A 22913-nucleotide genomic window follows, 5' to 3' on the forward strand; every position below is an offset into this window, starting at 1 on the left:
GAATTTTGTTATATTTATATACTATATAAAGGTTTGGAAACCTTATTTTACAAGTGGGATAATGACAATTCCCACTTTAACGAAATAGAGCTTAAACCAGGCTGAGTATGCTCAGCAAAAAACACATAGGGTTCCTACCTTATGTTTATTGTGCTGAAGTCAGCTTACCAAAACTGACCCAAGTACGAACGAACGAAAGAAATGACACTTGTGATTGATAGAAATATATTACTTTATTGATTTGCAAGTCTTTATTACTAGTCTTTATTACTATTCTCATACTCCGTGATAAGCTCACAAGTATGTGTAAGATTCCTAAGACATTCCCAAGTTGATTCACAAGTTGGGTAACCTTTCCACTTAACTAGATATTCCTTGGAACGACCACCACGAGCTTTTCGAGACAAGAGAATCGCTTCGACCTCATACTCCATGTCACCATTCACAACTTCCGGAGGGGGATAAATATCCACAAAGCGATCTGCAGCAACATGATATGGTGCCAGTAAATTGACATGAAACATATCATGTACATTGGACAACTCATCCGGAAGATCCAACTTATAGGATACATCACCAACTTGCTTCACCACCCGATAAGGTCCAACATATCTCGGCAATAACTTCCAAGATAAACATCCCTTAATGTTCAAGTTCCGGGAAGATAGCCACACTTGATCTCCCACTTGATAGGATACATCCCGACGATGCTGATCCTTATCATGTCAATACCTATCCTAAGCTTTGCCCATCACCTCAGTAGCCCTAGACCAATCTTGGCATAGCTGCTCCACATAAGTCTCAACAGTCGGGACCAACATTTCGGACATAGGTTTCGGTACAACAATCTATTAAGGAATCCCACAAGCATTCCCTTGCAGCATCTCCCATGGAGAATAGCCTATAGCGCTGTGAAATGTGTTGTTATAACATATTTCTGCTATATCCAAATGCTCAACCTAATCGTGTTGGTCCGCTGCAATATAGTACCACAGATAATCCTCAACTTGAGCATTCACGTGTTCGGTCTGCCCATTAGTCTAAGGATGATAAGCCTTACTAAATTTTAGCTTGGTACCAAACAGCTAAAACAGTGTGCCCCAAAACTTCCCCGTAAACCTCGAATTCCTATATGAGATCATCTCTCCGGGAAGACCACAAACCCCGCTTCGCTTCATGGAAAAAGAGCTTTGCTGCTTGTTTTGCATTCACTGTTCCCACAGTTGGAATGAAGTGTGCAATTTTTGACAACCGATCCACAACCACCATCAAAGTATCATAACCCTTAGACTTCGGCAAGCAAGTGACGAAATCAAGTGTCACACTTTGAAATGGCCATGCCGGTGCTGGAATGCACTGCAACTTTCTAGCCTGCTTCTCAGTTCTGCCCTTACATTGCTGGCATATAGGGCAAGAACGGACATAATCCGCTACATCACCTTCCATATCAGACCAGAAAAATCCCTTTTTCAATGAAGCCAGAGTCTTTCGCTGTCCACCATGTCCCACTGCTAGAACATCATGATGTTCAAGCAAAAACAACTGTTGTAGATCTTTAGAGGGAAGATACAATCTTTCTTGTTTCTAGAATATAAGTCCATCCCAAATCGAGAAGTGAAGCTTCACATTGGTACGGTTATCAACTTTCACTACCTCGCTACCAGAGTTCTGCTTCGACAACTCCGCACGGCGTAAGATTGCCTTTGCCAATTAATCACTTCCATACGAAGCCCAAACGTCCTCCAACCAATCCGAATTGATTGCCGATATTGTCCGGAATTGAGCTTGACGACTCAATGCATCCGGAACAATATTGTCTTTACCAAGTTTATATATGATTTCAATATCATATCTAGCAAGCTTCTCTTGCCAACGAGCCTAGGCATAAGCTTAGGCTGTGTAGCAAAGTAGCTTAGTGTGTTACTATTCGTATAAACCTTAGTATGTCCACCCAAGTAGTGTCTCTAATGTTCCAGGGCTGACACTATAGCAAACATCTCTTTCTCATGCGTTGGCCATCTTCGTTGGGTCTTATCCAATTTCTTGGAATAGAACGCAATGGGACAACCATGTTGCCTTAGCGTAACATCAACCGCTTTGTCACAATCTTGCTGTAGCATGGCACCAATAGCATAACCAGATGCATCACAATGCACTTCGAAGGGTTTATCAAAATCTGGGATCCTAAGAACAGGAACTGTAGTTAAGATCTCCTTCAACCGTATAAAAGCACGCTAACAAGCTGGTGTCCAGTGAAACGGAATACTACTCTTCGTCAACTTAGTCAACGGAAGAGCAATTCTTGCAAAATAGCGGACAAACTTGCAATAGTATCCCACCAAACTGAGAAAGGAACGAACATCTGATATAGTGGTCAAAACTCCCCAGGACTTCACTGCTTCCACCTTCTTTGGATCAACCTCAATCACGCCACCACCAACTATATGTCCGAGAAAGTTTATGCGCAATTGTCCAAAAGCGCATTTACTTTCCTTCGCATACAGTTTGTGTTCACGCAACTTCTGAAACACCAGCTCCAAGTGTTTCAAATGATCCTCCAACGTTTCGCTAAAGACTAGAACATTGTCGATGTATAGGACAACAAATGTATCCAAATAATCTCCAAATATCCTATCCATTATAGTGCTGAATGTTGCCGAAGCATTGTATAACCTGAATGGCATGACAAGGAACTCATAAGATCCGTACCAAGTCTTAAAGGCTGTCTTCTCCACATCCTAATCTGCCACCCGTATCTGATGATACCCGGACAGCAAATCAAGTCGCGTAAAATACTTAGCCTTTAAGAGTTGGTCAAACAAATTATCAATGCGAGGCAAAGGATAACTGTTTTTAACTGTGATCTTGTTGAGTGCCCGATAGTCAATACACATCCTCATAGTTCCATCCTTTTTCATAACAAAAAGGACCGGCACTCCATAAGGTGAGTTGCTTGGTCGGATATGACCTTTGTCAAGAAGTTCCGTGAGTTACTTTTTGAGTTCAGCCATCTCCTTGATATTCAACCGATATGGAGCTTTCGTAGGTGGTTTAGAACCCGGAATAACCTTAATCCGGTAATCAACCTCACGGCTAGGAGGTAGCCTTGGCGGCAAATCCTTTGGAAAGATATCCTGATTCCTCGCCAACAACTCCAATATCTTCTTTGGTACAGGATCAACCTTGTCGCCGATTTGAACTGAGTCACCAACACCCTCAACTTCCATCACTTGAACCCAAAAGGTCTGACATCCCCTCTTAACTGCTTTTTGAGTGGCCCTCGAAATTAGGAACTTTGCATCGAGGAACGCTTTTGCAATTGAAAGGATACATCAGGACGTCCTTCTGACTTCAACGTGATACGACTTTGTCTAGCACCATAAATCCCTTTTATATACTTGTTAAAGAAATCCATACCAAACACTATCTAAAAATCCGGTATCTTCAACACTACCAAGTCCACTCTTTCTTTCCACTTGGATATTTTTATTGGAACATCATTCACAAACTTTCTAGCTACTTGCCCACCTTTCGCAAACCGGAAGTGCATAGGCGACATTTGCTCAGCATTCAATCCTAACAACTTAACTAAGTCTTCAGATATCACGCTGTGCGTAGCTCCCGTGTCAATCATCACTCGGATTCGGTGTCCACGGACAAAGCTTACCAAATACATCAACGAATCAATGTTTGCATTGAATGCAAGAAAAGCTTGAGGAAAGCAATAAAAGTTACTCACCTCTTCTTCCTCATAGTTTGCATTGACCAACTCGTTGACCCCTTCAGCTTCACCACCACTGTCTTCCCTCATGACATTAACCTGAGACCTTGTCTTATGCTTGTTGGGACATTCCAAGGACATATGTCCCGACTTTCCACAATGGAAGCAATGACCCACACTACCCGTTCCGCTAGGAGCAAGTTTTGCAAGTTGCTGTTGCTTGTACCCACCAGGAGGAGGAATAGAGGGCCTAGGACCAGAAGAAGCTACTAGTGGTCTCCAACCACCACCACCTTTGTTAACCGTTGCTTGTGAGCCTCTAGAGCGGAACCTGCCTTCCACCCTTTATTTCCGATCACCTTGTTTATTCCTAAAATTTTTATTTTTATCCGAGTTACCAGCATACGATTGTTGATATTGTTCCATGAGCGAGTGACTAAAGGCAACTTGTTGCACTGCCTCCTTACACTCTAGGTATGTCTTTGGCTTAAACTTCAAAATCTCATTACAAGAAACTGAACTTAAACCCTCCAGGAAATAACTCTGAGCATCTTCGTCACTCATATTTGCAATCATAATGTGCTTCTGAGCAAACGCATTAACGTAATGCATGAGATCCCCTCGTTGCTTTAACCACCATAGCTCTACGCGAAGTCTCAGACCAAGATCATCCAGCAAGTATTCCTTATGGATACGAGACCGCATCTTGGTCCAACTTCTAGTCTGCCCTTTTTCAGCACACACCTGGCACCACCAAGTTTTGGCATGATCGGTGAGAAAAGATTGTGTGCACACAACTTTTGTACAATCATCTACGTTTGCCGTTATGAAATAATTTTCCATATCGTAGACCCAATCCTCCAAAACTTGATAGTCCCGCATGCCTCTGAAGTTGGGTGGTTTCTGAGGCTTGAACTTTGAAACTCGTGCAACCGGGGGTGGCTGTAGAGCTTCATCGTCCTTAGAACTCGAAAAGGAGTCCAATTGCTTAGGCTTAGTTGGTTTACCTGCCTCAGCTTCTTTCTTTCTCTTGTTCTCTTTCTTCAATTTGCGAATCTCCCTTTGCAAATTCTCGATCTCGACTTCCTAAGCCGTACGCTGCAACGCCACAGCATTTGGCTCTTCCTCTTCCGACTCGACCTTAGCCTCTTCTGCAGCATCTCTAGTAGGAGTTTCCTCCTCTCGATTCGCCCATCTAGAGGTTTCAGTGTCATCAGCATGGTTCCTTTTCACCATCCTGCTAGCTGCATGCATGCCTCTATCAGTAACTGAACATGCATATAATGTTCTTACCGAATGGTGCTATCCAACTAATCCTACACAGGTCGCTTCAGATCTACTAGAAAAGTCTCTGCATATGCAACTTAAGTCAGAAAATCTGACAAAAGTTGGATAGGGATCGCTGAGACAATTCGTCTGATACCAAATGTAGCGAACCTGAATTTGGAGCCAAACTCCAAGCCCGTTGCGCTATGAACGAGGGTCTGGTACAATCCCACGAGCACCAGCTCCCCGTATCCAGCACCTGCACACAAAATGGTGTCAGACAGAGTCTGGCACAATTTTGGCATACCGGTGGCCTAATGCGAGGAGGAGGGTACTCCACCGACTAGAGCAGCATGGAGCTTGGGCTTAGACTCAAGCTAGACGTAAAACAAGGAGTGACACAGCCCAGTGGGAGACCACCTAATGTCTTAAGTGGTCGGACATGCATTCCAACCATTATCCCTACTATACATTTGGAAACCCCCACAACCCCCCCCCCCCCCCCCCCCCTTGAGGGACATATGCTTTGGGCTTTCACCCCAAGCCTCCCTTAGTACCAGGAGTTAGTCTCTGGGATAAACTCAAAACTTACTAAATATGGAATATCCTTAGATTGTGAATTTGGATGTGGGACGAACACCATTGTGTTTAGGCCGATCTCTATATTCCGTAGATATGCCAAATGAGCGAATCTAGACACTTTCCATAAATAGCATATGGGACCGAAATAAGACCAACACTAAAGGCATGATAGCAAAGGTGTTTGGCAGACACGGTAAACTATCATTCAGCAATATTGAGGGACTAGTCTCAATATACGGGGGTTCTTGATACTAGCAAGTGCAAGCCAATGACAGGAGTTTCTCAAACCAGGCCGAGTATGCTCAGCAAGAAACACATAGGGTTACCTTATGTCCTACCTTATGTTTATCCGATTTAAGTACACGGTCATTAACCAGTTTCTCAACTAGCTCAAGTGGGAACAATAAAGGGAACCAACTATATCGACCTTCTGCCATCATGGCAGTAACGAAAGAGTGTCCGTAAGGACTAACCAACAAATATCTTTCGATACCCGAAGTCACATTCGCAACACCATGACTGCCTACCAAGATATTATAAAACATGGCATGTTAGATATGATTAAGTAAAAAAAAAAGATGACTCTTATAGACAAAGAAACTAATTGTCTAAGGAGCCTTAAATTGTAAAATAATATTAAATAAGGGATTTAATGTACCAGATGCAAAAATAAAGGCCATAACAAAGAAAAATGCAAACTTTAATTGATCAAATGCCAATTTTGTAAGAAAAAGAGGGGCATTTAGCTAAGGAATGTAAAATCTTGTTTAAACAACTAGAAGGTTAATAGGCAACTTGAGTTGATAAAACAACACGTACGTAAAACTATCCACTTGATGATAAAAGTTATTGTAAGAAAAATGATTACAATAATAATCGAAGTGCCAAATGTGAATACTCGCATGCTGAAAGGTAAGATGACTATTGAGATTATCTGCATATGGATAATTTTTAGATTATCCACTTAGCCATGAAGAATATAAGCCTAAAAACTAGAATTGGCCTAGAAAATATGATCAACTAAAAGGTTACAATAAACCTAAGAAAATATAAAAGGCTAAAAGAGTATAATCAAGCTAAGACTCTTGCTTGCTATTTTAGGCCATATAATCATGTTGAATCATCAAACAAAAATGATACACTTCCTAAGGATACAAAACCTGCAGTTAGATACATTGAGGTTAAATAGTCAAATATAGAAGATCTACCTAGCATTTGTGTCATAACCAAAGCTTAACAAAAAAGAGATAAATCTAAAACCCAAGATGAAAGGAGTGATGATGAAGTAGAAATCATCCCCAACTCTTAATAGTGCCAAAAGAAAAAGTTTAATGCAAAAATCATTTAACAACTCCAAAATTTACAACCACAAATTAATTTAAAGAATAGTTATTTTAACACAAAGTCTCATACTTTTATAAGTTGACATAAATTTACCACTAGTGTAGAAGGAAAATCTTTAAGAATTTTGTGTGTATCCTTCTATTATGTAGATTAGTTATTCTATGTGATGCAATTAGTTATCCACTCGTATTGTAGTCTTACAAAGAGGAAGGATATACACATGGATGTCTAATATATACAATTTTAAATTTAGGGAAAAAATAAGTAAAAATAATAAAATAAAAATAAAATAATTCTTTTTAGTAACCACTAATCAATGGGAATTAAACCCGTGCCATTTGCTCTAATACCACATGTAATACACTTTATTTCTCTCCTCTTAAACCAACTGGAAAAGGGGCAATTGCTTAATAAAAGAACTCTTAAATGCTTTATTTCGTTAAAGTGGAACTTTTCATTATCCCACTTATGGTGTGTGGCCACATGCCATTTTTATAACAACAATAAAAAATTGAATTTTTAGCTTTATAATTTATAAATTAAAAACTTTTCATATGATTTTGTGTTATAATATTGTGAAATATAAAAAATAAATTAAAAAACTGATAGAAATATTAATAAATATTAATTAAGTACTAGGAAATGGCATGTGGACACATGCTAATTAATGTCCCACTTTACTGAATAAGTTCCACTTTAACGAAATAAAGCATTTAATGACTATTTTATTTGCATTTATCCCCCAAAGTTCTAAAAATCCACAATTACAATATATTCAAATCTTATCCCATAATCACATAAGTTACGCATTACCTTCCAAGTTAACTTGATCAATGTGCTACTTTTCCACCCAAAAAAAACCACCTATTTCTGGTTTAAAAGAAAATGAAAAGTCAACTGAGCACTCCCAAGTAACTCACTAGTGATCATCTTACCATGATGGTCATTGCTGGTCTGTAACTCTTCAGACATGCCATTTCCTATATGGTATACATAGATGGCTCATTTGCATGGCCTTTCCAGTCCATCGTCACCTTTAGCTGCTGTCCACAAAGCATGTAGCTATTAGAGTACACGTACAGCTTACAGTGGCTTGGAGAAGAATTGCACATAGACTGAAGGTCTTCTGTTGATGAGTCCGAGTTGGGAAGAAGGTTTTCTGCGTCAGCCTGGGTCCTAAAGTCTTCATTGTCAGCCTCACAGATGATCATAAAGTCCTCTTTTTTGTGAGTGGCAATGCCAGGTCTGGTGCTTGGCTGTAAGCCGACTCTTGTTCATGGGACCTTGTAAACCAGCCAAGGTTTCATAGCATCCTGTCCAGTATCAGTGCGAATTGCATCTCTCCATCTTGGAATGCAGTTGAGTAGGCCACATCGTTCATCGCAATGAAGCGTTTCGCCTGACATCTCCACAGCAGCAAACCTTAAGAGACGAAACAAGGGTTTGTCAAAAACTTCACTGGTCATCTGATGCATGATCTCTGTACGTAATCCACCAGTTTTTACTGGGGATTGACAAGGCCTACATGAAGACTTCACCAGCTGGCCGCTTCTTCATTAGGTGAGAACTAGCGCTTTGGTATTGACAAACTTGCAGGTTGGTGCAAGGGTAGTGCCCAAAAGAAGTTATACAAAACTCTATAGTCGGTCGTCAAGTGAACGCAAGCGAGATCTCTTAGGTGCTCGAGATGAGCTCCCAAGCAACAAAATTTACATCCAGTTAATATGAGATCTTGAAAGTCAAAGAGTCGGAACTTCCATTGACTACCATTGACTTTGAATGCCTGGATAGCACATCAGCAAGGATGATCTTATTATCTTCTTTAAACACAAAGCTGTTGGAACTATACTATAGCCTGGTGGGGTGTGTGTGTCTATTCCTCCACTTCAGCGACAATCTCCCTGATGAGCTCGGTCTTGTAGTCCTCAAAACTTCCCGGGTAGCGCCTCACGCTGCCGTCCTCCACCACCCAGATCTCGCTCTTCTCCTCCTCCTCGCACACCCTGGAGATGAGCCGAGAGTCATGGCTGACGAGCACCACGCCGCCCGTGAACTCGTCCAAGGCATCCGCCAGCGCGTCGATGCTCTGCATGTCCAGGTGATTCGTCGGCTCGTCCAGCAGCAGAATGTGAGGCCGGGACATCGAGATGGACGTGAAAACCACCCGAGCCTTCTGTCCCCCCGAGAGCTTGACGATTGGAGTGAGATGGTTGCTGCTTGGGAGCCCGAACTTGCCCAGCTTGGCACGCACTGCCTCCTGTTTGCTCGGCCCTTCCTGCTCGGGATGAAGCCTCAGCAGGTACTGGACGGGCGTCTCGTCCATGGTGAGAAGATCCACAAAGTGCTGCGAGTACCTCCCTATTCTCAGCTTCTGGCTCCGCCTCGCCTCGCCCTGTGTCGGCTTCAAATCGCCGGCGAGAAGGTTGAGCAGCGTCGACTTGCCAGCGCCATTCGGTCCCACGATCGCCACCCTGGTTCCCATGTCTATCCCCACGTCCACTTCCTTGAGGCTGAAGTCGTCTCTGTTCGGGTAGCTGAACTGGACGTCGATGAGCTGCATGAGCGGCGGTGTGAGCTCCGTTGGCTCCGGGAAATGGAACTCTACGGTGTAGTCTCTCCACTTGCGCGGCTTCTCGACCACGGCATCGTCCTCCGCTGCTGCCCCGGCCTTCGTTTTACCTCGCGATTTGGCCTCTTTGGCTGCGGCGAACTTGGCTCGGTCCTTCACCTTGTCAATCGCTGCCCTGTTTCCACTGCGCTTGGCTGCTTTCTCCTGCTTCTCAAACGTCTCGAACTTCTTGTTGTTTGCCGTCCTCTTCTGCTCGTACGCCTGCTCGAACGCTTCGAAATTGCCCCTGTAGACGTGGAGCTGCTCGTCATGGAGGTGAATGATATCGGTACAGACGGAGTTGAGGAAGTCTCGATCGTGAGAAACGACCACCAGCGTCTTCTTCCACCGCATCAGGTACTCTTCTAGCCAGAGCACAGCCCGCAGGTCCAAATGATTCGTAGGCTCGTCCAAAAGAAGCAGCGTCGGCTGGACGAAAAGAGCTCTCGCGAGAGAGATTCGCATTCTCCACCCACCACTGAAGGACTTCGTCGATCGGACTTGCATGTCCTTGTTAAAACCCAGCCCGGCTAGAATTTTCGAGGCGCGAGACTCGGCAGCATCTGATCCAAGACCACGTAGCTTCTCATACACAGTTGTCAGCTGCTCTTGGTGGTTGTCTCCTCCTTCGTCTTCCTCATTGTCATCCTCGAGCGAGAGCTTCTCTAAGCGCTCGGCCTCTTGCCTGAGCTTGACAAGCTCCTGGTCGGCAGCCACCACCGCCTGTATCGCAGGGGTCTCGTCTCCAACAATCTCCTGTTCCACCAGCAATATGTCGATGTTCTTCGGGACTGGAATTTGCCTCCACGCCAGGAGCTTCAAGAGCGTCGACTTTCCCTTGCCGTTTGGACCAACAAGGCCGTATCTCTTGCCGTGCGAGATCTTCACCGACGCATTCTTTAGCAGCTCCTTGCCTCGGGCAGAGACGGAGAAGTTGTCGATCGAGATATCCTTCACGTTGGCATCGGCAGCTTCTTCTCCTTCCAAGACAGCCGTCTTGGTCCCAATCACCACCGAGAACGCGTTCTGGTCGTCCTTGAGAGCTTCTTGCTTGGCAGCCATCGCGGCCATGGCCAAGACCTGCTCCTTCTTGTCCCGCTTCTTCTGATCCTTGTCCGTGACGGAGAGATTGAGAGCCCGCGCGTGCCTTGGACCGGCATCCTTTTTCACCTCGTCGCCGCTATCGACCTCGTCTTCCTCGTCGTCCGACGGCGGCAAGTCGATCCCAGCTGTGTACGAGCTCGTCGGAGGAGCTGCGGCCTTGGGCTTGCTCTTGCTCGCGGTATTCTTCTCGGAATTCTTCTCGGATTTCTTCTCAATGCTGGCGAGCAGTAGATCGGCAGCAGAGGGACCAGTACCTGATCTCACAGCGTCCTTGGATTTCGATGCCGGTGCCTTGGTCTTGCCCGCTGCCGCCTCGCCCTTCCTCACCATCGCGTCCCCAAAACCCTAACCCTAGGGTTCCCCTTTTGCTTCGAACTTGACCTAAGAAAAAGTACCAAGGGGTAAAGGAAATGATTAGAGCATTGGAGATCCAACCAACGTTACGTTACGTACTTACCTGACCGATACTCTGTTCCAATTCGTACGGGGTTGCGCATGCGTTGGTAGCAGTCAGGCTTGATGTGGATCGATCGATAGAAATGGAGTGTTTGATCGACCGATAGCCTCCCCATTTCTAGCCTAGAGATAGAGATCCATGGGGAGACGGTGTAGTAGGATCTTTTCCCAATTCTTGTGGAGTGGATTATCGGGGAGCGATCCAGCGCCCGCGAGGAAGAAGAACAAGGAGAAATTGAGGAGCAAGAGCGAGGAGGAAGGAGCGATCGCGACGAGGAAGAGGAAGCTCGTGATCAAGAGATGGTGTCGGCGATCACAGCACGAGATGATCAAGAGCTGCCAAGAGGAAATATTTCGAGAAGAAAGATCGATCCAAGGAGGACAGCGAGCTCCGGCCAACTCGGAGGAGGACGAGGATCGTGAAGAGCTTCTTGGCAGGAGAAATCGATGCAGCCTACATTCTTCTCAATACTCGTCGTCGCCGTCCTCCTCGTCGACCTTCCGCTGCTTCGAATCGTCGGATCGATCGCCAGCATCGTCATCGTGGAGCAAGAATCTCAACATCTTGGAAGCGTCGATCAAGCCCTGGGACTGCGATGTTGCGAGAAGAAGAAGAAGATCGAGGTCACGGAGAAGAAGAGGAAGTGGAGATTATGTCCAATGCTCCGTGATTCCTGTGTTGTCAAGCAATCCCTACCGGGATTTCAAGGAATCCGTGTCCCAGATGATCACCGGGCAGCGGCAAATCGACCTGGTAGAGCTACTGGAATGCTATCTGGCGCTCAACTCTCCCGGATCCCATCGCACAATCTTCCAAGCTTTCTCGGAGACTTTTCTCTCCGGATGGAACTAAAGAAAGAGGAGAAATGCCGCCTTTGTTAGGGTTCTTGGAGAAGTTTAGGGCTTTAGCGCAGGTGAGAAGGCGCGCGCCAGTCTCTGCCTCCTCCGCATTGCGATTGCGCAAATCTATGGAGGAGCTCGACAAGGATTCGCCTCTGGCGTGCTTGCGATGCAGCAAGCCCGCGCACTTCCGGTTATTATCGCTGCGATTTCTTCGTGAATGAATGAAATGAATGGTGTTCTTCGTCACAACAGGTGTCCCAAATGCTTAGACCTCAAGCTTCCTTGGGCCAGTGCCTCGTTCTGGTATGGAATTCCTCCTCCATCTCTTCTCGCGCCCTTGCTAACAAATGCTCCCAGCTCGCAGGATTGCTTTAGAGCTGCGTGGAGCACACACAAGGTGATTCACGCAGGCGGGCTGCCTGAGAAATCTGGGAGCGATCAACAAGTAGTGGAAGCTATGAAGCAAGGATGGCAATACTGCCTACGTAAAGGATCAGCGCGTGCTTCCGAGATTCCTTTCTTCGATTGGACTGGGTAAGCTATAGGTCGAAAGCCGTCTCTCCAACTTACAAGTTCTTCTGGCTTCCAGAGCTTTGAGACCATATCCTATTTCTCCAAGGCGTCTTGTACCAAACCATATTCGTCGACCCGATTGGTCACTTGATGTAAGTGCTGCTGTGTTCTTTCGTTTTCTAACAATTGTCTTTCTCTAGGGGGTTCCAAAAGAGGAACCGGCGAGCAAATGGCAAAATAGTGTGGAGGTAAGGCTTTTTTTTTTTCTCTCTGCAAGCTGGTGATTTTGTGCTTCCACAGATAAAATCTCAAGAACAAATCCAGAGAATGCGAGAGACTTGCAAGGTGCAGTTTTGTTTTTGTGTTTCTACTCGAAAAACAAAACCGTTTTGACTTCTCATTGCAGGTCGCCAGAGAAGTGCTAGACGCTGCTGCAAGAGCAATCAAGCCCGGTGTTACGACCGATGACATCGACAGAGTTGTCCATGACGCGACTATAGCAGCTGGTATGTCAATGTGTTTCACGGCTGAAGAACATTCAATCTTTTTCCCCCGTTTTTGGTTGCTTTTCTATGTAGGCGGATATCCATCTCCTTTGAATTATCACTTCTTTCCAAAGTCTTGCTGCACGTTAGTATATGTTTCATCTGTTCGGTAGATCACAGCTGACAATTTGTTTGTTTCTTTTGTTATGCAGATCAGTGAATGAAGTTATCTGCCATGGAATTCCAGACGCAAGGTAGCTAACTACACCGCGAGATCTTGCCTGTGTGCTGATGCTTTTATCATCGCAGGCGCTTGGAAGAGGGCGACATCGTTAATGTTGATGTCAGCGTTTACTTGAACGGCTGCCATGGTGAGGACTAGTCGCTCCTTCGATCGGTGTAAGCTTATTCTCGTCTTGGTTTGCTGTAGGTGATCTTAACGAGACATTTTTCGTTGGACAAGTCGATGAAGCATCAGTGCAGCTGGTCAAAAGCACTTACGAGTGTCTTGAGAAGGCCATTGCCATAGGTGATCAAAACTAATCATTCTCTATTTGAGCTAAACTCGTATTCTTCAGTAAAACCTGGAGTGAGGTACCGCGAGGTGGGAGACGTGATCAGCCGCCACGCTGCAATGACAGGCCTGTCGGTGGTGGGGTATTTTTATATGCTTCGCGTTAAACGCTTCTCGAGAGAGACTAATATGCCAACCACAGGTAAAATCTTATTGTGGACACGGCATAGGCGAGCTCTTCCACTGCGCACCCAACATACCGCACTACGGACGTATCCTTGAGAGTCCCTCGTGAATTCTTTTAAAAAACTTTCCTTCTCATCCGTCTAGAGCAGACAACAAGGCAGTCGGGACGATGAAAGCCGGTCAGATATTTACAATTGAGCCGATGATCAACAGAGGTACGTAACTTCGCTTACTCGCACTTAGGACCTTGGTTGATCGCAGAAGAAAACAAAAGAGAAAATAAAACTCTGGTGCCACTGCTATGCTGCTGCTAAAACTCCGCTGCTCGCAGGGATTTGGCGTGATAGAATGTGGCCTGATGGCTGGACTGCTGCAACAGCTGACGGCAAACGCAGCGCGCAATTCGAGCACACACTGCTGGTGAGTGTGAGCTTAAAGTTTAATCTTTTTCTTCCTCGACTTCTTCCAGCTAGAACAGTGTTCTAACGTGTGTGGAGCTCTTTTCTTTTCTTTGCTCTTTGTTTTTGCTTGCCTTGTGCCTATAAGGTAACGGAGAATGGTGTGGAGGTGTTAACAGCGCGTCTGCCAAGCTCGCCTAGTGTGTTCCCATGGCTGCTGGGCGGCTCCACACAATAAGACGTAACTTTTATATAGGAGAAGGGGCTCGCTCACTGCTTGACTGGTGCGATTTGTCCCCACGTGGACGGCGGCGACGCGGCCCGCGTGTCGGGATATTCTCTCCCCCTGCCGGCGAATATGCCGCTTAACCAAACCCGGGTGGGTTAAGCTGTGATTTAAGTTATAGTAGGGCGGCCCTTTTATGTTGTCGTCTCCCATTTTGCGGTTTCTTCACAGTGCGTGCCGCTTGCGATCATCCTCATTTTTGTTCTTCCTTCTTCCTCTCCTCCATAGCTAGGGGCGCTTGGATCTAGGTCGGAGATCCAATTCCAGGCGCCGCCGATCCATTCATCGCTCGCTCGCTCGCTCGCTCGCCCCCAATCGATTGATCGGTGGGCGGCATTTTGGGGGTGAATGCCCCGGTAGGGCTTGGCGATGGCGCCCAGGAAGGGTGTGGCGGCGGCGGCGGCGGGGAAGCAGCAAGATCAAGGGGCGCATTTCCGTGGCGTGAGGAAGCGGCCATGGGGCCGATACGCGGCGGAGATCAGAGATCCATGGAAGAAGGTGAGGGTATGGCTGGGGACGTTCGATACCGCGGAGGAGGCGGCGCGGGCCTACGACAATGCGGCCCGGGCATTGCGAGGCGCAAAGGCCAAGACCAATTTCTCGACCATGTCGCCATCGCTCTACCCTGGCGGCGCTGGTGGCGGTGGCGGCGGCGGTGGCGGTGCTGGTATGGGCGGCGGCGATGATCGCCAGAGCACCAGCCACAGCAGCACGGTGGAATCTTACAACACGCCCACGCCAGTCGTCAAGAAGAACAAGGCGGCGGTAGTGGCGGCGGCGGCGGCGGCGGCGGTGGACACCATGACAATGACGATTAACAACACGAGCAATTGCTACACGAGTAGCTGCGGGAATCATCGGGCAGGGATGGTGGAGAATGGCGATTTCACCAAGAACGTCATCGCCAGCACCGTCAAGAACAGCAACAAGAGGGTGAGGAGGGTGCTGGATTGGATGCCCGCCACCGCCACCACCGCCGCCGCCGCCGCCGCCCCGCTGCTAGGCCCCCAGCACAGCGATTGCGATTCTTCTTCGTCGGTGGTGGACGAGGCTGATACGAGCTCCTCTCCACGCCAGGATCAGCAGCTCCACCACCACCAATCTCTCTCGCTTTCCTCGTCCCGAGCACACGGTATACTCTTTCCTCCTCTCCTCCTCTTAGATCTCAATCTTCCTCCGCCTCCAGAGGCGGTGCTGGAGTGACTGATCTGGATTGATTGAGAGATTGAGAGAAAAGAGAGAGAGATAGCTCCTATTTGTTTGTACATTCTTTGTTCCGTTTTTTTTTTCTTGCTGGGCAACCGCCATAGATCTTCCAGCCAGCCAGCCACACACTCAAAGATTTCAAAGCCACAGCCGCAATTTGTTTATACAAAGAAGAGGAGGAGGAGAAAATCACAAATCCATCACCACAGCACCACAAGAACACCATGAGAAAAAGTTTCTTCCAAGAACCAAGAGACTATTTACTAACTAGGAGGTAGAGGCATTTAGAGAGGAAGAGAGGGAGAGAGCTATTCCTTTCTCCTTCTCAACTCGAGAGGAGAAAGAAACGAAAGAAGAGAATTTCTAGCTTTTTGTTGTTGTATTACTTCCACCATTTAATTGTTATAGCGATAAGTATTTAGCAATGCTTGTTCTTGAGGAGATTCCACGTCCATGGAGCTCTTTCCTGCGAATATGCTCGATCGACCATGTGGTATTTCCAAGATTTTTGCGAGAGCGCGGCAATCTGGCGGGCCGCTCGGCCAGGAATCTCTTCACCTGGATTTCCATGCTGCGGCATTTGCCGGATTGATCCTACACGAGGCATCGCGATCCCGATCCCAGGGAATGCTTGTTTGATGCGACGCTGGGCGGGAGATCAAGGGAGTCTGTGCAGATTGGAGGTCTTTCCGCGAGGATTTCTTCTTCCAGTGCGACACCGCGGTGCTAGGGTTCTGCTAGATCGATGCCGGAGATGTTTCAAGCGGGGATATTTGCTTCTCAAGAACCCTAGAAGGGTTTTGGGACCAGATGTCTCCCGAGCAAGGGTAAGGTGATCGAGCGAGCGATCCATCGGTGCTGATGTTTGTGTTCTAGGAGCTACGCTGGATTGGATGCGCCAGTGAAAACTGCTGTGGACAAGTTCCAGCTTCTTCCAGCGTTTCACAAGGTATGTATGACCTCTCTTTTAGTCATGATTTTTTTTCTCTTTTGCTCGCGCTCGTAGGTCCGGGGTCTTGTGAAGCAGCACCTCGATTCATACAATTACTTTGTGAATTGCGAGATCAAGAAGATCATCCATGCCAAAGGAAACGAGAAGATCACTAGCGATGTCGATCCCAACTTTTACATCAAGTATGCTTGTGACACCTTTCAATACTTCACGAACATCCTCTTCAGGTTTTTGGACATTTTCGTTGGAACACCATCGATCGAGCAAGACTACATTCGGCAGGATATTACCCCGCAGCAGTGCCGCTTGCGAGATATGACGTATGGTTTTTTCTTTTCTTCTTCGTTTTCTCCATTCTGCTTTGAAATGCCTTTCTTTTTGTTCTGAGAGCTTACAGTGCTTTCGTTCTATAATCAGGTATTCTGCCCCTATCAGTGTTGATATCGAGTACACAAGGGGCAAGGATATCATAACTCGCAAGGGAAAGGATGGCCAGGTGTGCAAATGTCTTTTTACTTTTTTCATTCCTTCTATTTGTTTGGAGAGCTTACAAAGCTGAAACTGCAGGGAGCACAAGTAATTGGACGCATGCCAGTGATGCTAAGGAGCTCTCGTTGCATTCTTACTGGAAAATCTGATGCTGAACTTGCGAAGCTTGGTAGAGCTTTTGGCTTTTCTTTGGTGCTGAATTCCATTTGATTTTTGTTCCCAGGAGAATGCCCGCTCGATCCCGGTGGCTATTTTGTTGTGAAAGGAACAGAGAAGGTATGACCAACTCTTGTTTTCAGTTGACACATCTCTTGACGGGCAGGTGATTTTGATTCAAGAACAACTTTCCAAGAACAGGATCATCATTGACTCTGATAGCACTGGGAGGTGTGTTGAATGACGCCTTTGTTAAGATGACTCACGTTGATCTTGCAGCGTCACAGCCTCTGTCACTAGCAGTACACATGAGAGGAAAAGCAAGACGAATATCATCATAAAGCATGAAAAAATCTATGTAAAGCTAAACGTGTTCAGCGACGACGTAAGTGAGTATGTTACCTGGGAAAGATCACTACTGATGCAATTTGCAGGTTCCCATAGTTGTGGTCATGAAAGCTATGGGAATGGAGAGTGACCAAGAGATTATACAGATGGTCGGGACGGATCCAAAGTTCGCTGGGATACTTGCTCCTTCCATGCAGGTCAATTCATTTTTTACTTTCTGAAAACTTGTCTACAATCTTTCCGTCGCAGGAATGTGCTTCGTTGGGTGTATACACAACTCATCAAGCTCTTGAGTACCTTGGAACAAAGGTCTGACTTGTAATTATGCACGCATGTGGTTAACTTGTGGAAAACTTTTCCAGGTCAGGGTAAATAGACAATGGGGCAGCAAGCAAACTAAGTCTAAGGTATGTCCATTTGAAACGCAGTCCAGCTGAAAAACTTATGTTCCAGGTTGATGAAGCCCGTGATATCTTGTTAAACGTTTTTCTGGCCCATGTAGCTGTAAGTCCTTGTTGATCTCAGTTGGCCACGCGCTTAGAATCTCGTCCTTGTTTAGGTTCATAGATACGATTTCCGGCCAAAGTGCATCTATGTGGCACTGATGCTCAGGCGGATGCTAGAAGCGATTCTTGATAAAGAGTGTGTAGACGACAGGGTAAGTACATTGTGTCAAGACTTTGTACAGCTAACATGATTCAAACCAGGACTATGTTGGAAACAAGCGACTGGAACTCGCTGGCCAGCTTCTTGCTTTGCTGTTTGAGGTTCGTGTTTCTTCCCCTTACATTGGCAAAGGATTATATTCTTTTTCCAGGATCTCTTCAAAAGGTCTTGTAGTGAGCTGAAGAGCAATGTGGATCGCACACTATCCAAAATGAACCGTGCCTCTCAATACGACGTTTCGAAGGTGCGTTTTTGGTACAGTTTGCACTAGAGATTAATAAGGTTTTTTGTTCTTTTGATGCAGTCATTGAAACCAGACATGCTTACAAGCGGACTGGAAAATGCAATCTCTAGTGGCAATTGGACAGTAAAGCGATTCAGGATGGACAAGAAAGGTGTCACGCAGGTTGATCGATCTCTTCCTGTTTTTGTTTTTGTTTTACTTTGGATGACATGTAAATCAATGCAGGTAGTGTCGAGGCTCTCATATATAGCTGCTCTAGGCCATATGACGAGAGTGGCGTCTCAGTTTGAGAAGTCGAGAAAAGTGAGCGGTCCTAGATCTTTGCAGCCGAGCCAGGTTTTGCCAACTCAAGTCGACCACACATTATGTTCTAAATTTTCGTTTTTCAGTGGGGTATGTTATGTCCTTGTGACACTCCTGAAGGTGAAGGTTGCGGTCTCACAAAAAACTTGGCACTAATGACACATATCACGACTGATGATGAGGAAGCGCCTCTGATTGACCTGGTAAGGAAACACAATTTTTTTGTATTTTTTAAGTTTATGTCATTCTTATGATTAGTGCACCAATTTGGGAGTGGAGGATATCAACCTCCTGTCCGGAGAAGAGTTTCACTCTAAAAACGCGTTTCTTGTAATGTTCAACGGTACGATTCTCGGTATTCATCGCCGCCCGCAGGTATGTTCCGTCTCGGTTACTTTTTTCTTACGTTATTCTTGCATGCAGCAATTTGCGACGTTGATGAGGAAGCTTCGACGGGCAGGAAAGATTGGAGAATTTGTCAGCATTTTCGTTAATGAAAAGCAGGTACCCGTTTCTTGTATATTGTTTGCTGACTAACTTAGCTTCGGCCAGCGCTGCATTTATATTGCTTCAGACGGTGGACGAGTCTGCAGGCCTGTGGTGATCGCAGACCATGGTGTATCAAGAATCAAGGAGCATCACATGAAGGAGTTAAAGGTACCTCTTTTGTGTTTGAAATTTACGATCCCTCTCTTTTTTATATTTTCAGGATGGCTTTCGTACATTCGATGATTTCTTAAGAGAAGGACTCGTTGAGTATCTGGACGTCAACGAAGAAAACAATGCTCTGGTTGCCAATGCATGCTTCTCTATGGTGTCTCTAATTAGTTTTGTTGGCAGATAGCACTTTATGAAAAAGAAGCAGACTCTACGACCACTCATATAGAGATCGAGCCTTTTACAATTCTTGGCGTATGTGCTGGGCTGATCCCTTATCCCCATCACAATCAATCGCCACGTAATACTTACCAGGTAGGTGCCCCTAGTGCTACATTTTTACTACGCTAATGCTGATCTTGATCTAGTGTGCTATGGGAAAACAAGCGATGGGTAATATAGCCTATAATCAGGTCTGTTGTACTAGCTTGCGCTCGGATCAAATCTGACTTGCTACCTTTGCAGCTTCAAAGAATAGACACGCTACTCTACCTTTTGGTCTATCCGCAACGTCCACTTCTCACTACCAAATCAATTGAGCTGGTATTGTTAATCTGTCACCGTCTCACTCTTTAAATTGTTTTTATTCCAGGTTAACTATGACAAACTTGGTGCTGGTCAAAATGCAAGCGTCGCGGTTATGAGCTACAGTGGTTATGATATTGAAGATGCAATTGTCATGAACAAGGCCTCACTTGACAGAGGATTTGGGCGTTGCATCGTTTTAAAAAAGTAAGCAGCACGACTTGCTGCTTGATTGAACTTGATTTCTTGTTCAGGTTCAGTTGCCTGGTTAGAAAGTATGAAAACCGTACAATGGATCGGATTGTTGCTCCGCGACAGCATGGTCATGCGACGTCACAGGTAGATGCTCGTTTATCAGCTTCCAAATTACATCCATATATTCTACAGTTGCTTGATCAAGATGGTATTGCTTCTGTTGGGGAGAGAATTTACGATAAGGACATATTCGTGAACAAAGAGAGCCCGAAGGATGTGAAGACCACTTTCTTAAATCCTCTAGCTTTGCCTGACAGGTACACGGAATGTGTTAAACGAAACCACTGTGGACGTGGATGTTTTGTGCAGTGCCTATAGGCCTACTCCCCAGCGTTACAAAGGACCTCTTGGCGAAAGTGCAATCGTCGACAAGGTTTTGCTGACTACAAACGAAAGTCAGCAGATGGTTATCAAGTGTCAAGTTCGACACACACGGCGGCCCGAGGTTTGTGGCTTTGCTTTACAGACTCAACTGATTTCGTTCTGGCATGTAGCTTGGAGACAAGTTTAGCAGCAGGCATGGGCAAAAAGGTGTATGTGGAACTATAGTGGAGCAACAGGACTTCCCGTTCACAGAGCGTGGTGTATGCCCGGACCTTATCATGAATCCTCACGGATTTCCAAGGTACTTGCGAAGATCTAGTTTCCAATGACTGAAATTGCGTTGCAGTCGTATGACCGTGGGAAAGATGATTGAGCTGCTTGGAGGAAAAGCAGGCGTTCAAAGTGGAAAGTACCATTATGGTAGCGCTTTCGGTGAACCCAGTGGCCATGCTGATACTGTAGAAGCCATAAGGTAAACCTGGCTCCAACCTTCATGACCAGAGGCTTATAATTATTTTGTTGTTTCTTTATCAGTGCCACCCTTGTCAAACATGGGTTCAGCTACTGTGGTAAAGACCTTATCTATTCAGGTAATCTTACGGTTGATTGCCTCTTTGTTATGACATACAATACGATTGCAGGTATCACTGGGTGTCCTTTGCAAGCATACATCTACATGGGTCCGATTTACTACCAAAAGCTAAAACACATGGTAAACAGACGTATCTTTTAACTAGTTGGTTCTCATCTTCTATGATCTCTGGTGGCAGGTTTTGGATAAAATGCACGCTCGGGCTCAAGGCCCTCGTGTAGTATTGACAAGGCAGCCTACTGAAGGAAGAAGCCGAGAGGGAGGTCTGAGGCTGGGGGAAATGGAACGGGACTGCCTCGTCGCGTACGGCTCAAGCATGCTCATACTGGAGCGTTTGATGATTTCCAGCGACCAGTTTCAAGTGCAGGTTAGTGCATCTTGTTTTCTCCGTGTTCTCAACGCGTTTGAATGGCAGGTGTGCACAAACTGCGGTTTGCTGGGCTATTACAGCCACAAACTAAAAATGAACTTCTGCTCGTACTGTAAAAACGGAGAGAACATGGCCGCGATGAAGCTACCGTATGCATGCAAATTACTGTTCCAAGTAAGTCATCATTTTCCTTTGCGTCCCGAATCTTAGTGGTAGCATTGTTACAGGAGCTCCAGTCTATGAACATAGTTCCTCGTCTGCAACTGGCCGAAGCATGAAATAGAGCTCTTAAATGCTTATCAGGTTGCTTGTCTCTCGACGAATTGGAATGGATTATTCCACGTCGATTCGAGATTTTTGTGAGGCCGCGAGCTTGATCGGAAAAACTTGGATCAAGTTTAATACATCTCTGAATAGAACCGCTGATTTCTCGTTGGCAAAGGTAGCAAGGCAGCCATTTGCATATCATTAAATAAATCCAACTTATCGATTGATATCGCTGGAACTCGTCCGCAATCTCTTGCAAGATATCCTTAAATAAATTCAGATATCAAAACTTTCTTTCAAGTTTTTGCTTATTTTCGAGATTGCTTTGACATGCTCCTATGCTTCTGCTAAGCATTACTTCTCAAACCTGGTGTGCGGTCTGGCCGGGCAAAATTGCTGCAGATCAGTGGGAATAGACTGTTTGTCAAACACACCATCAGGAATTAAAATATCCTATCTATATGATTAATATTCACAGACCATTGTTATCTTAAAATAGAAAAGCTTGCATATAATTATTCAGATGCGTGGAACTCAATGTTAGGGATCATGGTTTGCTCAGACTGGCCTGTGTGACTTTTCTGACTCCAGAATGTGCTGTTAAAGACCATGTCAGCTGGAATGCTACATTCATAGAAAATACAGATTTTCTTGAATCTTTGAAGAATTTTTACATTTTCCAAGCATGAAGATGGCAGGCGCATGGGACAACAGGATTATGGGTGGATGGTGGGTATCATTGTTGACTGATAATCTCAAGCGTTAGTAACAAAGAATTTGAGGATGGAGCAAAGTAGAAGTAAGCTGAACCACAACCCTTTGAAACTTGTATCTTATAGAGGAGAGAGTAAACAGAATCTCGCTTGCAAAGACATGGACCCCCTAATTATTAATCAAGGAGAAAGGTGGTGCTATATTTAGGTACTACAGCAGCTCCAATGTTTAGTTTTTCTTCTTTTCTTTGACTAGTTAATAAAATTTGTATTATATTAATCTTGTTGCAAACATAGTGTTAGAAGAAGGGTATTTAGACCTCTTAAAAAATAAAGAATTTTTTTATTGCATGATAATACTTTTATTAAAATTTCAATTCTATTTTTAACAATGGGTGTTTGTTGCCCATAATCTTATATTTGGTGAAGTTGAAGAATATAATACTAAATTACAATCATTTTGTAAACTAAGAAATGTTGGTGAAATACAATTAGGTTGTGATTTACAATAAATGTTTATTGACCATTCTACTATATTTA

General features: G+C 45.3%; 5 protein-coding genes across 7 annotated transcripts; 4 read left to right on the forward strand and 1 right to left on the reverse strand.

Annotated features, from left to right (window-relative positions):
* Positions 1-8682: 8682 nt before the first annotated feature.
* Positions 8683-11134, reverse strand: LOC9638766 (ABC transporter F family member 4). Its single transcript, XM_002977230.2, has 2 exons — positions 11083-11134; positions 8683-11006 (listed from the first exon to the last, which is right to left on the reverse strand). The coding sequence occupies exon 2, from the start codon at positions 10953-10955 to the stop codon at positions 8787-8789; it is 2169 nt and encodes a 722-aa protein (XP_002977276.1). The 5' UTR covers positions 10956-11006; positions 11083-11134; the 3' UTR covers positions 8683-8786.
* An 86-nt stretch (positions 11135-11220) lies between these two features.
* On the forward strand, positions 11221-11955 carry LOC112348795. Its single transcript, XM_024682004.1, has one exon. It carries the CDS (start codon positions 11221-11223, stop codon positions 11932-11934), a length of 714 nt encoding a protein of 237 aa, XP_024537772.1. The 3' UTR covers positions 11935-11955.
* LOC9639041 (methionine aminopeptidase 1A) lies at positions 11948-14415 on the forward strand. Of its 2 annotated transcripts, none has more exons than XM_002977080.2 (16): positions 11948-12114; positions 12177-12227; positions 12282-12458; positions 12514-12589; positions 12638-12685; positions 12738-12782; positions 12844-12943; positions 13016-13067; positions 13135-13176; positions 13232-13293; positions 13353-13451; positions 13501-13574; positions 13639-13708; positions 13772-13837; positions 13954-14042; positions 14169-14415. In XM_002977080.2, exons 1-16 carry the CDS (start codon positions 11948-11950, stop codon positions 14256-14258), a joined length of 1308 nt encoding a protein of 435 aa, XP_002977126.2. In that variant the 3' UTR covers positions 14259-14415. The 2 variants fall into 2 exon arrangements, with proteins under 2 accessions (XP_002977126.2, XP_024537770.1); XM_024682002.1 differs by having other exon boundaries at positions 11974-12114; positions 12289-12458.
* A 171-nt stretch (positions 14416-14586) lies between these two features.
* LOC112348794 (ethylene-responsive transcription factor 3-like) lies at positions 14587-15937 on the forward strand. The gene has a single exon (XM_024682003.1). The coding sequence runs from the start codon at positions 14676-14678 to the stop codon at positions 15507-15509; it is 834 nt and encodes a 277-aa protein (XP_024537771.1). The 5' UTR covers positions 14587-14675; the 3' UTR covers positions 15510-15937.
* Positions 15938-16025: 88 nt separating this feature from the next.
* LOC9638767 (DNA-directed RNA polymerase III subunit 2) lies at positions 16026-21834 on the forward strand. 2 transcript variants are annotated; one of them, XM_024682000.1, is made up of 37 exons: positions 16026-16339; positions 16389-16461; positions 16519-16646; positions 16692-16784; positions 16882-16960; positions 17032-17122; positions 17177-17229; positions 17276-17340; positions 17389-17494; positions 17544-17654; positions 17707-17766; positions 17820-17864; positions 17911-17961; positions 18017-18115; positions 18165-18224; positions 18275-18367; positions 18428-18529; positions 18593-18703; positions 18757-18873; positions 18929-19045; positions 19094-19174; positions 19223-19327; positions 19380-19460; positions 19511-19642; positions 19696-19740; positions 19793-19870; positions 19920-20059; positions 20107-20191; positions 20240-20364; positions 20417-20552; positions 20602-20732; positions 20778-20903; positions 20966-21021; positions 21073-21143; positions 21202-21390; positions 21439-21567; positions 21621-21834. In XM_024682000.1, the coding sequence occupies exons 1-37, from the start codon at positions 16323-16325 to the stop codon at positions 21669-21671; spliced, it is 3432 nt and encodes a 1143-aa protein (XP_024537768.1). In that variant the 5' UTR covers positions 16026-16322; the 3' UTR covers positions 21672-21834. The 2 variants fall into 2 exon arrangements, with proteins under 2 accessions (XP_024537768.1, XP_024537767.1); XM_024681999.1 differs by having other exon boundaries at positions 20107-20364.
* Positions 21835-22913: the final 1079 nt, after the last annotated feature.

The sequence above is a fragment of the Selaginella moellendorffii genome, unplaced genomic scaffold (genome assembly GCF_000143415.4).
Source record: "Selaginella moellendorffii unplaced genomic scaffold, v1.0 SELMOscaffold_33, whole genome shotgun sequence".
NCBI classification, from domain to species: Eukaryota; Viridiplantae; Streptophyta; class Lycopodiopsida; order Selaginellales; family Selaginellaceae; genus Selaginella; species Selaginella moellendorffii.

Coding starts and splice junctions, on each gene's coding strand:
- LOC9638766 (XM_002977230.2), bottom strand. CDS start 10,955: ATGGTGAGGAAGGGCGAGGCGGCAGCGGGCAAGACCAAGGCACCGGCA.
- LOC112348795 (XM_024682004.1), top strand. CDS start 11,221: ATGGGGAGACGGTGTAGTAGGATCTTTTCCCAATTCTTGTGGAGTGGA.
- LOC9639041 (XM_002977080.2), top strand. CDS start 11,948: ATGCCGCCTTTGTTAGGGTTCTTGGAGAAGTTTAGGGCTTTAGCGCAG. Junction 12,686..12,737: donor AATGGCAAAATAGTGTGGAG/GTAAGGCTTTTT, acceptor GTGCTTCCACAG/ATAAAATCTCAAGAACAAAT. Junction 13,452..13,500: donor TGAGAAGGCCATTGCCATAG/GTGATCAAAACT, acceptor CGTATTCTTCAG/TAAAACCTGGAGTGAGGTAC.
- LOC112348794 (XM_024682003.1), top strand. CDS start 14,676: ATGGCGCCCAGGAAGGGTGTGGCGGCGGCGGCGGCGGGGAAGCAGCAA.
- LOC9638767 (XM_024681999.1), top strand. Junction 18,225..18,274: donor TTCTTGCTTTGCTGTTTGAG/GTTCGTGTTTCT, acceptor TTCTTTTTCCAG/GATCTCTTCAAAAGGTCTTG. Junction 21,568..21,620: donor CATGCAAATTACTGTTCCAA/GTAAGTCATCAT, acceptor GCATTGTTACAG/GAGCTCCAGTCTATGAACAT.